The following is an 18,226-nucleotide window of genomic DNA, read 5'->3' as shown; positions in this document are numbered from 1 at the left end:
CAGAACTCCTAGGATCAGTGACAAACAGTGCTATATTCATAAATGTACACCACGCAATTCCCAACAGGCCCCAAAACGGTAGGGGCACTTCAGTGCATTACTGTGGCTCATGGTTAAATGCTCTTTCAAGGCCTCCCTTAACAGAAAACCTCCACGTTGAGCTCTTCTAATAGCCCTTGTGTCCAGCTGCTCAAATTCAACAAATGTGCCACCTCAGCCCTCCACACTGGTGGTGACTTTTCCCCCTTTGCCTCACAGATATTATGCAGGGCACAGCAGGCAGTTATAACTGTTGAGATATTTTGCTTGGAGATCCAATCTTGTGAGTAAACAATCCCCATGGTTTCTTCAATCAACCAAAAGCATGTTCAGCTGTCATTCTGCACCTGTTGAGCCGGTGGCTGAATCTTTCCTTAGTGCTATTGAGGTGCTCAGTGTACGGCTTCATGAACAAGGGGATAGCTGGGTCCCCCAGGACTATATTGGCATTTCAGCATTCTCCAAATGGTAACCTTCTGGATGGGAAAGAATGTCCCCTGGCTTGCAGCTTTCTGAATAGTACTGTGTTCTTAAAGATACGAGCGTCATGCACCTTCCCTGACCAGCCCAACACTGTCGATGAAGCATCCCTGGTGATCCACCAATGCTTGTAAAACCGTAGAAAAGTAGCCCATTCTGTTTTACTCTGGGATTAGGTGGTCAAAATAAGAATATGCAGGCCACCTACTGCTCCACTCATGTTCGGGAGCGCTCCGGCTACGTATCCATTCACTAAGTCTTGTGTGTTGCCGAGAGTGACAGTCCTGTGCTGGAGGAGATGATTAATGGCCCTGCACATTTCCATGACAATGGCCCCCATCGTGGATTTTCCAACTCCAAACTATTTCCCGCTGACCAGTAGCAATCCAACATTGCAAGTTTGCACAGTGTGATCATCACTTGCTTCCCCGCTGTCAATGTAGCTCTAATTCTGGTGTCCCTGCACTGGAGGGCTGGGGTGAGCTCTGCATGCAGATCCAGAAATGTGGCCTTTCTGATCAAAGAGTTCTGTGGCCGCTGCTTGTCATCCCAAACCTACATTACAGTGCAATCCCACCCATCCATGCTCCTTTCTTAGGCCCACAAGCAGTGCTTGGCCATCTGCAACTTGCTCCATCAACACCATCAATAACTTTGAATTGGATTTTGGTATATACCATAGCAGTCTGTCTTCCACAAAATCGTCATGTTCCCCTGGTAGTAATGCTGGACTTTAACTACCCAGACAGCTGTTAGAAAAGTGATATGGCAAAGCACAAAATCTCTAGTGAGTTCTTGGAATGTGATGGGGACAACTTCTTGTTTCAGAAGCCGAAGGGCAGCCATTTATTTTAGACTTGATTCTGACTAGCAGTGAGGAATTGGTTGTGAATCTGAAGATGGAAGGTGGGGGGATGGATTAGATGCCTTTTCAAGGTCCTTTCCAGACCTACTTTTCTATGATTCTCTGCGTAGACTAAATGGCATGGATATACTGCACATATATTTTCCCATGTAGTTTGTTCTCATAGGAAGCCCAGGGGCCAGTTATCCTTCCTCCTGTTGAAAAACCCAGAGTTTCCTCTTCGTCCTTCCAATGTAGGGGAAGAATCTGTAGCACCAATATGGGGACCAGGTGGGGCCAAGTCCATCAGGAAATCAGCTGTCAACTAAATAGATGCAGGAACCCTGCATGGTGCGTGCAAGTCAGCATAGGCCATAGGAGTTGTGTGGCTACCATTTGTCTAACTTAGGTACTTATATAGCCCCATTACCACAGTATCTTAGCACCTCGCAGTCTTTAATGTATTAGTCCCTCACAACAGCCCTGTGAGGCGTGGAAGTGCTATTATCTCCATTTCCACAGATGGGGTAATTGAGGCACAGAGAGACTTGACCACGGTCACATGGGAAGTCTGTGGCAGAGCAGGGAATTTGCAACCAGGTCTCCCAAGTTCTAGGCTAGCAGTATAACCACTGGACCATCCTTCTTCTCTGTCCCCTTGGTACTTGTGTCCTATATCCCTCTCTGTGGGGCAAGCAAGCACAAGGAGTAAGTTATCGCTGCTTCCGCTAGGAGATTTGCACATTGCATTATTGTGGAGTCAAATGGTGACAGACTCCAGTGTAGCTTCACCACATAGACCTCACTTTATTACACCGATAATTGTCCTGGCAGCAGGACTCCGCTTTGGAATCAGTCTTAATTTGAGCAGTCAGAAATAGACAATTTAGGAGGTTCACAGACATACCTTGATATACCTATCCTACCACAGCTCCTAGAATCAGCAAAAATGTGTGCAACGGTCAAAATAACAATTTCCTAGCAGTATACGATCTCCTATTTCTTATTCATGGGGGACCATGAATTTCCAATAAATTTGACATATTTTGCAAATGTTGGAGGGCAGAGTTAAGGTAGGTGGATGGTGTAAATTAAGTGAGTTGAGAGTCAGAGATGAAGAGTTCTATGGAAGTGAGGAACTGGCTGCATCTCCAGAGAGTCTAAGAATTGGGTTTTAAAAATATTTAGAGGTTGATTTTATTTTTTTAAAGAAACTGATATTGTTTTGGGGGTATAAGCTAGATGTCACTGGTTCATTTTCAATTGTGTTATTTGGGAAGAAATTTAACACTTTAATCCTTAGGTACCTAAATTGCAAGATACTTTTAAATCTCTGTTACTTAATTTGGGCACAGGTATTTAGGCGATACGGTAAAAACATAAGTGGCATAGAGGCTTGTCTCATACTTTTCATTTCTTCTTTCTATGTCTTCCTTCTATTGTGTGCAGAGGGTAACTGCTTTCCAGAATGGGATGGACTAATATGCTGGCCCAGGGGCTCACTGGGAAAAAAGATGGCTGTCCCATGCCCTCCTTATATATATGACTTCAATCACAAAGGTACCACTGGTCTTCTTGTTCTCATCGGATTTATCTGAAGCAAATAAAAAGCCAGGTGGTGCAAAGGACCTGCGTAGACTAACCAAGACTCATTTCCTCCATGCAGGGGTGGCTTTCAGACACTGTAGCCCTAATGGAACATGGGACCTTGTGCAGGGTTTGAACCGAACGTGGGCCAATTACTCTGACTGCCTTCGCTACTTACAGCCAGAAATCAGCCCGGGGAAGGTATGGGGGTGTTTTCCCAATGCAATCATAGAGCATGAGAGTTTGGATGGGAGGAACAAATCCTGAAATTGTACGCACTTTTCATTCCTTGATGGTTCTGTACAGAAACAAATGGAAATATGAATGACATGCACATTGTTGTCCTAACTTAATAATGGTGCATCAGTCCCATTGAGCGTTTATTATTTACACAATGGTTTTTAAATCATAAAATGAGTCTTATTTAAAACAACATAGACGTGAAGGAATTGCAGACACTGAAGCTATGAACTGAAGGCACTTTCCCCTCTCAAGTGTGCCTCGCTGTGTTTAATGTGGTTGTGAGGGCTAAATTCATCCATAGCAGAAGAGCTGCAATTTCCATTGTCATCAGTCGGCATGGTATCTGCTTTAGGCAGGGGTGGACTAACTCCAGATTCTTGGATCCAAAATTCATGTCTCAGGGCTGGGGCTGAAGAAACCTGGGCTCATTTTGGTACTCTGCCACTGAATCAGCCTGTGATTTAGGGTCAAGTCAGTGAACCTGCCTGTTCATCAGTTTTCCCATCTGTATAACGAGGATAATGTTATTTGTTTATCTTGAGATTAGGGTGCTTCAATAGAAAGTGCTGTATAAGTGATCAGTATTTTTTTTTAAAAAAGCCCCAGACTCTCAAACATTTTTATGTATACTTTTCCCCCCTATAAGTAGCTTTGGTGAGGTGTAAGTCCTTATGTCTGTGGGATTTGGGCCATTGTTAAAGAATTTAGGCACCTGATGATGCAGATAAATGCATAATAGATTTTCAAAAACTGCCAGGCCCATAATTTCCATTGAAATCAATGTCTGTCTTTGCAGCTGTGTGCTCGGATGGATTCCACTGCAGGATCCGGGTCTAAATAGGCTATGTCTTTCTTCCTTTTAATATTGAGCTGTGTGATGTATTCATGCTAGACTCTCAGCAAGCTGTCACACAGCAGCCTTCTTCAGGGCAATGATATAGACAAACATATTCTAAAATGCCATCAGCAGCTGAGCTGAGAGGGAGGAGGAGGAATCAGAGCCTTGGCTCCACCCCCTCCAATGTAGAAGTCAATGGAGCTGAGCAGATACCAGGGCAAGAGAAGTGTGCCCAATTATTCCCTCCCTCCCACCAAAGCTAGTGGCGGGAACTGACAACAGACAAAATGCCAATATTGCCTGCTCTTGTGCTTTTGAATGATGGTTAGTGTGTTTCTTCAAATCTGCAGCTCCAAGAATCATGTTACATGATCTCATCTTTCTTTATAATGATGTGGGATTTGTAATATAAAATGTTAGTTTCCATGGTTGTGGAATAAAGTTTAAAAGTGACCCCCTAAGGAGTACAACACCAGAAGGCAAATATATGAACCCAAATTCTTCCTTTTAGTACTCTTGTGATTTATTTTTTTCCAGTGTAGACTGATGAATCTTGAATTCTTTGGGATGGCAGTACAACAGGTTCATCCCTGGTGTAAGTCCACTGATGTCAGAAACTGGTAAACTGGATTATTGGAGATGAAGATGAAGAAAATAAAGTGGAAATGGTCTTGTTTTCTTTTCCAGAGGGAATTCTTTGAACGTCTCTACATTATGTACACAGTTGGATATTCTATGTCCTTCAGTTCCCTGGCAGTGGCTGTTTTCATCATCGGCTACTTCAGGTGAGCAATTCATAGTCCCAGCTGCTCTGTCCCCTTTTTGCACCATCATCTCTACAAGAGGTAATCTTATGTTCCTTATTCACACAGGACTGTCCAATCTCTTGATGCTTTTTTATATTCCTGTCTGCAGTGCTGAGAGTAAATATTGTGCATTGCATGGAGTAATTTTCAATGGCTACCCATTGTGTAAAGCTTTGATCAGATGAAGAACACGTTAAAACATTTCAAGGGAAAATAATTTCCCATGGCCATGTAAAAATTGCAAGCATCAAGAGACATTGTATCAGTCTCCAGAACAGTTAAAGATGACAGCACAGTGAGGCACAGAATGATCAGAGTGGTTTATCCTATAGTCTGTTTTGAGGCTTAATGGCTTATTTCACAACTGAAACAATAGGATTGCTGGCATGTGGAATTATCCGCTTGAGTTATTGCTAGGAATATTGCTGTGGTCAGTTGCCAACACTTTAGGAGTTGAATGCTCACTCTAATGCTCTCTTTTGAAATAACCAAAGAAGAAACAAACTCTAAAGACTGCATGCCAGGTTTTCCATGACTATTATTCACATTAAGGTCTCCAGCAGCGTGTTAGGCATTTCATGGAAGACATGGAAAAACAGTGAGATCCTCGCTTCTGCTCTGGCCCCTTTATGCTGTGTAAAAAGGCTGCAGAGGAGCTCTGAAAGCCCTGTTTTTGGCTCTGGAAGATTTCTTCTGGTACAGGCACTGCAGAAGACAGCCATAGAGTGGAGAACCTCCTCACGAATCTTGGTGTAGGGCGCATGCTAAGTGTGGGAGAGGAATGCCAGGGAATGCAAGTAGCATTGCAGCCATTAAGAGCAGTGCTGTGACCCATAGGTCGGCCTAGGGAGGCTGCTGTAATGTAGACAGTCCCTTGACACCACACCCTCCTGGGCTGCAAGTTCTGGGCCATGCCTCCTAGGGATGCATGGTCACAGTCCCAATGCAAACCTGACCTGTGACAGACAAAAACGATGGGGGCAAACAGTAGGAAGGGAAAGGAGCGAGGAGGATGAGGGTTACCGCAGTAAGACTATGCAGTTTTTTCATTGTCAGCATATGCACTTGTTGGTGTTTCTGGCAATTTTGTCTGAGTTTTTATTATGGCTTTAAAAATAGATAATAATGATTGCCTGCCTTACTGAGTCATCAGCATGAAACCCAGTGCATTCTGGGAAAGGACCTTAGGGAGTTTGAGTGATTGCTAACTAGTTAATATTATGCATTAGGGCAGGCATCTCCAGGTGGGGCAGTTACACACATTCTTCCAACTTCTTTTCCATAGCATGTGAACAAGGTTTAATCTTGGAAGAAATGTTTATATAGTTTTAGTTGCAAGGGTGTGGGTAGAAGAAGCTATTGCAAGCAGCAAGAAGTTTGATGTCTGCTAGAATCAGATTCAGAAAAATACTTCAGGCCATTTCCGTTCAGGAGAGCTCTTAGGCACATTCATGTGCTTAAGGCCTACTTAAGTCAATAAGAACGCAGTCACTCTGTAAAGGAAATGGTAGATAACCAACTGAGTGTCAGCTCCGATTGTGAGTTGGTAGATGCTGAGTAAATGTGATCCACATAAGCAGGGAAATATCAGGTCAGAATGGGGAGGTGGTATTATCTTTGTATATAGCATTAATGAGACTATTACTGTCTGGTTCAGGTGTCCATACTTCAAAAAGGATGCTGAAAAATCAGAAAGGGTTCAGAAAAGAACTACAGGGTCTGGAGAATGTGCCTTATAGTGAGAGAGTAAAGAGACTCCATCTGTTTTGTTTATTAAAGAGCGGGTTAAAAGGTGACTTGATCATGGTCTACAAGGGGGAAAGAATTCTAATGGTAGACAGTTCTTTGATCTATCAGACAAAGGCTTAACAGGACCCACGGACTGGAAACTGAAGCTAGACAGCTTCAGACTAGAAACACGATGTGTATTTTTACATTAAGGTCAATTAACCGCTGAAACAACTTACCTAGGGACATTGTGGATTTTTCCATCACTGGTAGTCTTCTGGCCTTAAAATATGTGAATCTATGCAGTCAATGGTGTCATACTGTCTGGAGTGGCTCACAGCTCTGAGTGCCAACCTCAAGGCAGACTGTCAGAAAACAGGGTAGACACCCCAAACTGGTAGTGGGTTCTATAATTAGATTTCACCAACCCAGTAACAAATGTGAACTCCTGGATTACTATACCAGTCCTACCATGGAGTCACAGACAGTCCCCTTAGGGTCTGTCTACGCTACCTGCCAGATCGGCGGGCAGTGATCAATCCAGCGGGGATCGATTTATCACATCTAGTCTAGACATGATAAATTGACCCCCGAGCACTCTCCCGTCGACTCCTGTACTCCACCGCCACGAGAGGTGCAGGCGGAGTCAACAGGGGAGCAGCAGCAGTCGACTCACCATAGTGAAGACACCTCGTTGAGTAGGTCTAAGTATGTCGACTTCAGCTACATTATTCACGTAGCTGAAGTTGTGTAACTTAGATAGATTCCCCCCACCCCAGTGCAGACCAGGGCTTAGACTCTCCAATCTATCTTGCCACCCAGACAACCTGGGCTTTGTGATAATGGTCACTTAAACCGAAAATCACATCACATCTGGTTGCTCCCAGTCTCAAGAGACCAATCAGTTACCCTAGATCAATTTTACTCTAGATCTTACACCAAAGACAACGCTGGTAGCCAATTCTATAGTAAACTAACTAAATGCTTATTAGCTAAGAAAAGGAAATGAGAGTTATTGAGAGGTTAAAGCAGATAAAATATATGCACAAATGAATCACAGTTTGTAATTCCAAATAGTGGCAGTGATGTCATAAACTGCCAGTTTCCCAAAAGTCTTCTCAGGGTACCCAGATTGTCTTTGGGGACCTCGGCTTTGTATCTGGTACACTTCCCTGTAAGAGTCCAAACAGTCCAGAGATGAAGGATCTTTCTCTGAATCCATACTTATAGCTTCTTCTCACAGAAAACAAGCTGACAATGTCACTACCCAGGTGGGTTTTTCCTTTGATGACTGAGAGTGAGGAAGGTATTTAGAGTCTTTGACCTCCGGTCATCATACATAATGACCACTTGCTTTGAAATTAGCACTTTTCTGTTCAAGTTCCTCATTTGCATTCCACAAAGCCTCCTTTGCGTTTTAGGGCTTGTTTGGTGGGTTATTTAGTTATGGGAGTACACAAAATGGAAATGTTTGCTACTGCATTATAGCAGGATACAGATAAGTGAAAACAATGCAAGTAACATCCCACTAGTTTTCATGACGTTTAAACACCAAATACACTCTTATACATTTAATAATCACTTTGATCCACACAAATACACAATGAATAGGCCTGGGGCTCTGGCATGAGCTGGCACCTGGTCTGCCAGCGTCACAAACGGGACTTAAGCACATGCTTGATGTTAAGCATTTGCTGGAGGACTGTCCTGAATAGAGATGCTTTCCTGAGTTGGAGCCTATGTAATTTAAGGATGCTGTACTGCAAACTCTTATTACCAAGCATAGTGCATAATACCATGAACTTCCCCCTTCAGTAGCATTATTCACTGTACAATGCACAATGTTTGAATAAGTGGTTGTACGATTCAGCCCAATTAGTTTCTATTGCTGTCAGGGTGGCATCTGGCAAGCTTTATATTCAGTTTACTAACAACAAGCTGCAGACTGTCAACAGTTGAGACTTGTAAATATTTGCTCATGTGAGGTGTTGCATTTTAAGCCTTATCTTACGATAGGAAAGTTCAGCAAAAATATTGTCGGTAACTGTCATCACTAAGTAATCATGCCCTTTTATTTTGTATTTTTGACCTTCCTAAGAAAAATATAAGAGTCCTTAAAGTATGAAATAGTGACTAAGGCCTGGTCTACACTAGTGGGGGGGTCGACCTGAGATACGCAACTTCAGCTATGAGAATAGTGTAGCTAAAGTGTCCTCGTGTCCTCACGGCGAGGGGTCGACTGCCGCTGCTCCCCCGTCGACTCCGCTTCTGCCTCTCGCCGCGGTGGAGTACAGGAGTCGACGGCAGAGTGATCAGGGATCGATTTATCGCGTCTACACTAGATGTGATAAATCGATCCCCTATAGATCGATCACTACCCGCCGATCCGGCGGGTAGTGTAGACGTACCCTAAGTCGAGGGATGTGGAAGTATTGAACTTGCTGAGCTTGGCCATAGACTATCCCAGAGCCTACTGCAAAATTTTGCCCCTTTGCTGGCTGAATTCAATAACCTCTTCTAAATTATCCTTTTCGTCCCACAGGAGGCTGCACTGCACCAGGAATTGCATCCACATGCATCTCTTTGTCTCTTTCATGCTAAGAGCTGCCAGCATCTTTATCAAGGACAAAGTTGTGCATTCGCACATAGGAGTCAAAGAGCTGGACTCGCTGCTGATGAGTGACCTCCGGAGCACTGTAGTGGCACCTGCAATTGACAAGTCACAATACGTAAGCACTGACCCTCGGGGAAGACAGTCAGCCTGCTAGTTAACTGTTCTCTGAGTTGTTATGCCCCTTTTAGGACAATCTGTATTCCTTCCAGAGTGGTGAGGTATTACTGTGGTGAATCAGTATAAAATATCAGGCTGATCCTGAGGATCAGGCTCTTGAAAATTCAGTATGCAATGGGCCAAAGTCTCATTTTCTTAAAGTAACTTAAGCTCCTGAGGCCCAGATCCTCAAAGGTATTGATGTCAATGGAAGTTGGGGGGCCTGTGAGGCTCTGGCTCCTAGGGCCAGATTTTTAAAGGTATTTAGGGGCTGAAAGGTGAAGATAGATGCCTGGTGGGATTTTCAGAAGTGCATAGGCGCCAATGGGAATTAGGTGCCTAGGCATGTCTGAAAATCCCACTAGGCCCCTATCTTCATCTTTAGGTGCCTAAATACCTTTAAGATCCTCACTTAAGTGCTTGACACTTTTAAATATGGGACTTGGATTCCTAAGTCACTCAAGCCAGTGGCTCTCAACCTTTCCAGACTTCTGTACCCCTTTCAGGACTCTGATTTGTTTTGCATGTCCCCAAGTTTTACCTCACTTAAAAACTTACAAAATCAGACCTAAAAATACAGAAGTGTCACAGCACACTTTCTCATTTTTACCATATAATTATAAAACAAATGAATTGGAATATAAATATTGTACTTACATTTCAGTGTATAGTATGTAGAGCAGTATTAAACAAGTCACTGTCTCCATGAAATTTTACATTGTACTGACTTTGCTAATGCTTTTTATGTAGCCTGTTGTAAAACTAGGCAAATATCTAGATGAGTTAATGTACTCCCTGGGAGACCTGCCTACCCCCAGGGGTTTACGTACACCTGGTTGAGAACCTCTGACTTAAGCACCTTTGAAAATTGTTCCCCAGATTTCAATACTTGTCTACTTGTTTCTATTGTGAATCCCTCTCTTTGTTAATGGGGATGAGACTGACTCACTTTTGCTTATTTGTTCAGGTCACCCTGGCTGTCCTCCTTGCAAAATCTGACCCACTTGTCATTTTCTGCTCGAGTCAGATGCAGGACTGCATTAGCAGGTCACAATGAAGCTGCCTTAGCAGAGCAGCGGGGGTGTGGGAAGCTTTTACAGCACTCGCCCTCTCTCTAGCTGTCTCAAAGAAAAGCTGTTAGTTCTCCACTTTCACAAGCACTAATTCATCCACAAATGGTCCTTACAAAGCAAGGAGAACTGTTGATTTTACACAAAGACTTGACACTGTGCTAAGGATGGCCTTGCTACCTGTTCCTATCTCTGTAAATAAGACATGTTAAAGTTGTCAGAATAGGAGCCATGTGCAATGGGTTTAGTAGCATAATGTCAAGTTTTGGGGGTAGCCATGTTAGTCTGTATTCACAAAAACAACGAGGAGTCTGGTGGCACATTAAAGACAAACAGATTTATTTGGGCATAAGCTTTCATGGGTAAAAAACCCCACTTCTTCAGGTGCATGGAGTGAAAATTACAGATGCAGTTCTTGGATGGTTGCTGTATCCAGGAATGGTAACCCATTATCTTTCTGTTTGGGTTCCTTGACAGGTGGGGTGCAAGATTGCGGTTGTGATGTTTATTTACTTCTTAGCCACCAACTACTACTGGATCCTGGTTGAAGGCCTCTACCTGCACAGCCTAATCTTCGTGGCTTTCTTTTCGGATACCAAATACCTGTGGGGTTTCACCTTGATAGGCTGGGGTAAGGTATATGGGACTCTTCTGTTCCTTGCATCTTTTCATCAGGCTTCTCAGAGGGAGAGGATTCTGCTATTTTACTATCCCCATTGCTCTGTTTTATCACATGAGACACAAAGAAAAAGACAGGAAGGACCTATGTCCAGCAATAATCCAGGGCCACCAGTAGTTACAGGAAGTTGATTGTGTTGAGCACCACTGGTGAACTCATCAGGAGGTAAAGCTCTGCCACTGACTCCTGTACAACCTGAGGCAAGTGACTTAACTCCTCCATTTCCCGACTCTGAAATGGGGATAATAATACATCCCTACTTCCAGGGGTGTTGTGAGGGCAAAGCAAATCATGTGAAGTGCTTAATTGCAAGCTAAACATGGTATGGTGGGGAGCACCACAGAAAAGCCTCACTATAAATTAAAATAAGAGATAATTGGATATTTGGTCCTCTCCATACTCCAGAGAGAGGTGAATCTCCTGTCCTCCTGTTAGCTTATTTCATATATCAATACACTGGCCATTATTATCCGTTCAAGAAGGATCTATGAATTTGCAGAGATTAAGCCAAATTCCACTGAGTCCCTTCATGTAAATCTGCTCCTGTCAATGGTGTTACTCCAGATTTAAACCAGTGTAACTGAGCAGAATTTATCCGTGTCCAGAACTAGGGATTGACCACAAGCCTCAGAAGAGAAATGGCAGGAGGTTACTTACTGCACTGGGTCTCTTCAACAGTCATCCTCAGGTTGAACTTCTTACACTGGTATTGCATTCTCATAGTCTTGCATTAGACTCATAGACTTTAAAGCCAGAAGGATCCATCATGATTATCTAGTCTGACCTCCTGCACATCGCAAGCCACAAAATCTCACCCACCTACTCTTGTAATAGGCCCATAACCGGTGTCTGTGTTACTGACGTCCTCAATTAATCATTTAAAGACTTCAAGGTACAGAGAATTCATCATTTATTCTAGTTCATTCCATCAAGTGACTCATTCTACATGCTGCAGAGGAAGGTGAAATCTCCCATACCCCCAGAGTCTCAGTCAATCTGACCTGGAGGAAAATTCCTTCCTGACCCCAAATATGGCGATCAGTTAGCCCTGAGCATGTGGACAAGACCCACCAGCCAGACAACTGGGAAAGAATTCTCTGTAGTAACACAGAGTTCTTCCCAGCTGGTGTCCCATATCTGGCCACTGGAGATATTTTCTAGTAGCAGTCACGGATGGGACAAGTGCCATTGTAGGCAGTCTTATACCATCCCCTCTATAAACAGTCACTGCTGTTAAGATCCGTTGTCTGATTCCTTTTGCTTTCACAGTGAAGTGTGTTCTCTGTTTGGTCTGTAAAGAGATCTGAGGTTAACTTCATTTTGTATTTCAATATTTTTAACTTTTCTGAAATGGGGGAAATGAAGTTAACGCTGGTGAAATTGACAGGTGGTGGGGGCTCTGAAAAGGAAATTCATGAAGGAGAAAAAAGGATATTTACCAGGCTGAAACTCCTGTTCTCCACAGCTGATCCAAGCGTAAACAGCTCCCCCCTTCCTTGTCTTTCTAGTTCTGGATTCAACTCAGAACCGAACAGTGAAGGTCATTCATCTTTGGAACAGCTTATCTAGTGATGATGTGGCTTCTCCAGCACTTGCAGACTCTATCTTTCTATTAGCTGTACTATAGCTCAACCAGACGTTATGGGCTGGATGCAGAAATTACTGGGTGAGGTTCCCTGGCCTCTATTATGCAGGAGTTCAGACTAGGTGACCACAGTGGTCTCTTCTGGCCTTAAAAATCTATTAATGGTGTGGCATGATGGTTCACCACTGACATTTCATCCCTGATACTAAGTGGTGATTCTGGCATAAGACACTGTAAATGGAGGCTTCCCTGTAACAAGTGGGGGAGGGATAGCTCAGCGGTTTGAGTATTGGCCTGCTAAACCCAGGGTTGTGAGTTCAATCCTTGAGGGGGGCATTTAGGGATCTGGGGCCAAAAATTGGGGATTGGTCCTGCTTTGAGCAGGGAGTTAGACTAGATGACCTCCTGAGATCCCTTCCAACCCTGATATTCTATGATTCTAAGTGCTGCTAGGGGGATGGTATCTGCAGTGAATAGATAAATAAGCACTGCAATGTGAGACAGGCGCCATAAAGTGTCTTTGATTAAATGTTCGCAGTGCAGTAACACGGATCTAAGGCTACTCTTTTCATACCAAAGAGAACTGAATGAGAGAGAGACCTTGTTTATGCACAGGACCGTTCTTTACTGTCCTCTCAAAATCTCCAGGAGAAGTAACTGACTCCACGCTCCTCGGCGGGGCAGCAGTAGTGGGTTGTATGGAGGTTGGATTGACCCAGGACCTCGTGTGCTACAAGCCTTGACTACCTGAGTGAAAAGACCCGGCTCTGTTAGCCAAGGCTGTCACAGGCTCATCGATGTGCACGTAGACTGGGGTGTGTCTCAGGACTTGCGGGACAGGGGAATAGAAATGAAATGTTTCTCTGGAGATGCAGGTAATACCTGCTTTGAAGAGGTTTTCAATCCATCTGGCTAACTAGTTAGATGTTTATATGGCCCTGCATCAGCATTGTATCTGAGTGCCTATGCGAGGGCCTGATCCAAACAGGGCTCGTTGCCTGGTTTTTAAAATCAATTTCCCTGGTAAGGGAGAAATGGAAAGGAAGGTTACAGTACAGGGGGGATGTTTGTCTTTATTTATTTATTTATTTATTTATTTTTATATATCTAAACATTTCAGGAAACCCAAAACATCATGAGTTTCTCCCATCTCTGGTTAGTCTCTTAAAGTAACACAACTCTTTTCAGGAGCAAGCAGGCTGCTTTTTCTTGTGAATGAAGAACACTCCAGAGGAAAAATATCCTGGGCCAAAGGGAGCTCTGGGGCAGGCCCATTGAAGTCATCGCATGAATTTGACACATCCTGTTGAATGTGTCTGTTCATTCCAGCATTAGCACTTGGGAAAGCAGCGCTCCTCTCTACGTACCCTCCCCCTCGCCTGTTGCTGTAAACAAAAACGTATCGCTTTCCAAATCTCCTTAGCAGCTTTCAGGGTGCAGCCCTGCTTGCCATCATCTGCCAAAGCTTTGAGTTAATCTATTAAGACACACTGATAGGAAATGCTTGATTGGATACGTCCAGGTTCTATCCCTCGCTCTGACATAGGCATGTCTATCTATGTGAGCTTGGCCAAGTCGTTTAACCTCCCATGCCAGCTTCACTACATCAAAACACATTAGGTGTAATACTCATTAACTCACAGGGGCTCTGTGTGGTGTTATTGTGTGTAATAGCCTTTGAGATGTCTGGATGGAAGGTACTTTAGAAATGTAGGCTATGATTTTCAAAGGATCCGAAGAGAGTTAGACACCCCAGTCCCCCTGGAACATGCAGGGCTACATTTGGATTGTTTCAAAGGTTAGGGGCTCGATTTTTAAAGGTCTGGAAAGCTATCAGTTTTGGTTTACAGCAGTAGATGATGTGGAGGGTAATTAGAGAACAGAGCTGCTTTCCCAAGTGCTAATGCTGAACGAACAGGGACATGAAGCATGATGTGTCAAATTCATCTTATGACTTCAGTGGGCCTACCGAGAGCTAAATTTGGTGTCTAACTCCTTGAACTACCTTCAGAAATCTAGCCCATAGTCCCTAGGCCAGTGGCAGTCCTACCATGGAGAATAAAGATGGGCTGAAGGTAGATTCGATATGGAGATCTCCTAGCACATTTCTCCTTCTCATAACTTTTCATTTTGAAAATGTGGAGTCCCTTGTGATTTTTTTAAAAAAAAAACAAACTACTAGTATTTGGGGATTATTATTTTCAAGCTACTTTTCACTCTTTCTGCTGAGTTCAGTAGCCCTTTCATATAGACTTATAGCCTGCCTCTGCAAAGGGATGGATGTGGTGACCAAATAGGCCTTTTCAATCACCAACTGCTATGATACCATTATTTACATAAAGGCCGTCAGTTACTTCCTCTTCAGTCACTTCTTGCTTTGCGTGGGCCTTTTATCTGCATATTTACTTTGGATGTGTGGCGGAAAATTAACCACTCGTTGTTTTAGGAATCAGAATTGCCTGAGGCTTTTATTTTTTGCAAGCATATATGCCAGGAGAGTCAGCATAGCCCCACGCAGGGTGGCAAGCTGCTCTGTTTTCCATACACTTTAACAGAATTATAGAGGGTTTTCAGTGGCATTCTCGAACAATACACTTCCGCATGGGTACTTTTCCACAGACCCTTCCAATAATGCCTTATAAGGACAAGATCATACATATTGCAGCATTAAGCAATTATTTTTCAGCCACCGCTGCCATGGTCTTGCTGATAACTGAACATCTGTATGTTCTGATCATGGTAATGTTCAAATCTCAGTTGGCAGCTCAAGGAAAAGAAAGTACTTGAAGAGAGGAGCACACAACACTTGCTGGTTTCCATGCCAACGCTGTGTTCTGCATGCTCATTTACTGTTATATTTATTTAATTTTTTTCTAAACTAACATATTTTTGATAAAGTACATCGTAGCTGCTTCCCAGACACCAATTCCAAGAATGGCTTCTAAAATAGTTTGCTTAGGATCTCTATAAATAGTCCACACAAAACATATTGAATTGAGCTGAACAAAACTTGGAATGTCTGTCCTATGGGAAATTCAGGTATTTCAACATGTGTTCTTCGATTTGAAAATGGTGAAACATTTTTGTTTCAGCATTTTTGATCGCAGCTAAGTTTTCTGTATTTCTGAATGAAAACATTAAAGCTCTGGTTTGTTGAATTGACTTGAAATGATTAAACTGCTTCTTCCAGTGGTGCTGTATTGCCTCATAGGAGATGTGGTTCAGCTACTTGTTGCCCCCATTTTCTAGTGTGGGCTGGGCTCTCTGGCCAGACTACATCTCCCATGATGCACCTGAGCCATATGACTCCCATAATGCATCACACAGCTTGTTCAGAGGGGAGACCAAATTTAATCATCTAGCCACTTTAGGGCTTGGGATGTAGGGACTAAGCAGTCAAGTGCATGGTCAGGAAAGGGTGGGTAAAGAAAAGGACGAGGGTATGTGCCAAGTACTGCTTTGAGTTAACGACTGTATTCAAGATAGTAGGCTGATCCGAGGGCAGACTTAGGGCCTGATTCTCCTCCTGCTCGCACTGTTCTAAGAGAAGTAATGCCTCTGAGGTCAATCTATGTAAAGCTGGTATAAATGAGACCCCTAGCGATTTTTATTCAGCTCTTCATTCCAGGCCACCATTTTTAGTTAATTGATTGGAGCCCATATTCCCTGTCTTTCATGTGTGATCAACTGCCAGGCTGCAGCATAAATCAGCCCTATGGGTGTTCACCGTGCGACCACGGAAGGGCCATGTGTGTAGCCGTACTCCTGTGCATTGCAGAGTTCTTTCAAGTTTATGCCCAGCCCAGTGAAGGTTAGGGTAAAATGTCATGCTCCCTGATGCACACCAGCTGTGGTGCTCAAGGGGTTATACGCAGCTATGTGAGCGGATAGTGGGAGTACTTGAGATTAATGCAGTTTGTTCGTTCCATGCTTTCCCCTTCCCACTTTCCCTCATGAAACTGGACAGGTGAACCAACCTATTTAGCATCCCGGCTGTCAGCCCCCCTTCCTTCCTTGACAAGCTGGGCAAGGTGAACTCCACTGCGAAGTGTCTCGTTCGGTAAGGCCTGCCCTTGTGATTTAAATGCTGTTCCTCTCTGGCCTCAGCGCACCCGCTCTCCAGCAGATACTCTTCCAGCAGACGGTAAACACCCGGCGGAGTGCATCATTCAGAAAGGAGCCCACTTTATAATATGCATCAAAAAGCAAGGAGACATTAAAACTTTTTTCAGGCCTGTGCTACTCAGCTGATAGCGTGTGGCAGGAGAGGGGGACAAAGAATAAGGGCTGACAAAATTGTTTCAGGGTTTTTTCAACTTGTTTTTTTTTCTAAACAATAACTTGGGGAAGCCAACACGAACTTGCAAAACATTTTGATGTCGCCAAATCTGAATTTTTTCGAGTCTGTATTCGCAAAAAGAAAAGGAGGACTTGTGGCACCTTAGAGAGTAACAAATTTATTTGAGCATAAACTTTTGTGAGCTACAGCTCACTTCATCGGATGCATTCAGTGGTATTCAGTGGCATTCACCTTACGAAAGCCTATGCTCAAATAAATTTGTTAGTCTCTAAGGTGCCACAAGTACTCCTTTTCTTTCTGTGTGCTGAGTCATCTGAAGTAAAAGAATTCATACATTCCTCCAGTGCTGTGATTTATTAGCTTCATTAGAGTGGAGTGTGAGCTTGGCTCCTGGCTGCTTTTCTTGGTTTATTATTCACATCCACCCCACCATTCTCAGTTGTCTTTTTAGGGCAAGTCCATCTAAAACAGGCTTGAGACACACTTGCTCATGGTATGATCTTAGGATATGTGTTTGTGGTGACAGGAAGGGAGTCACTTAATCTCTGTGTCTTGGTTAGTGTCACAAGTTCAGGGCTACTGCACTGTGTATTTCCCCTTGCTGGTCTACCAAGGGCAGCCACTCTAGGCTCACTGCTCCTTAGCTGTCATCTTTCTTGTGTAGAGACCCACATCTCTCTCCTTCCTATGACCGGGGGGTTTCCAGCCTGCATGTTCCCATAGTTCTGATATTCCCAGCAAGCCAGGCTGCCTAAACAGGCCAGCGTCTGCACGCTGCTTTCATTCTAGGGGCCATGAACAGCTGTAATTGCCAACAGTTATGAATTATCACACAGTTCTTTCTAAGCAAGCACTTTTATTCTTAAGGTGAAAGCATTACAGAGACAACAAATTAAAAACAATCAAAGACCCTACAGGCAAGCTAATAAGCATACCAAAGATCAGCCCAACTCTAATCTTGAGATCTGGTGGGAGTCAGTCCTTCAAACCCCACCAAAGGTTTTATTTTCTGTGGTGACACTTTCATAACAGCCTTAGCTCAGAACTCGCACCTACATGGAAGAGGTTAGTCTTTCCTTTATATGGTTTGGGCATTTTGATCTTGAGATTCCAGAGACAGATAATCAGTAGACAAAGGTCCTCCCCTCCAGGCATAGCTTCAAAAGGCAGGGGGGGTTGCATTACCAGAAGTGGGGAATTAGCATTTACCTCTCCTTAGTGTTTTCCCCAGGAAATCCGCTTCACATGTATTGTCCA

The 18,226-nt window shown here is 43.6% G+C and overlaps 1 protein-coding gene across 1 annotated transcript in view; it reads left to right on the top strand.

Annotated features, from left to right (window-relative positions):
* Window positions 1-18,226, top strand: part of PTH2R (parathyroid hormone 2 receptor) — a 100,797-nt gene that overhangs the window by 41,311 nt on the left and 41,260 nt on the right. The window contains exons 3-7 of the mRNA XM_077830056.1: window positions 2,813-2,923; window positions 3,030-3,151; window positions 4,719-4,816; window positions 9,108-9,294; window positions 10,883-11,036. Of these exons, the coding sequence (XP_077686182.1) occupies window positions 2,813-2,923; window positions 3,030-3,151; window positions 4,719-4,816; window positions 9,108-9,294; window positions 10,883-11,036 (672 nt within the window). The remainder of the gene's footprint in view (window positions 1-2,812; window positions 2,924-3,029; window positions 3,152-4,718; window positions 4,817-9,107; window positions 9,295-10,882; window positions 11,037-18,226) is intronic.

This window comes from Eretmochelys imbricata, chromosome 11 (assembly GCF_965152235.1).
Source record: "Eretmochelys imbricata isolate rEreImb1 chromosome 11, rEreImb1.hap1, whole genome shotgun sequence".
NCBI classification, from domain to species: Eukaryota; Metazoa; Chordata; order Testudines; family Cheloniidae; genus Eretmochelys; species Eretmochelys imbricata.
This window is presented reverse-complemented; position numbering and strand designations above follow the sequence as displayed.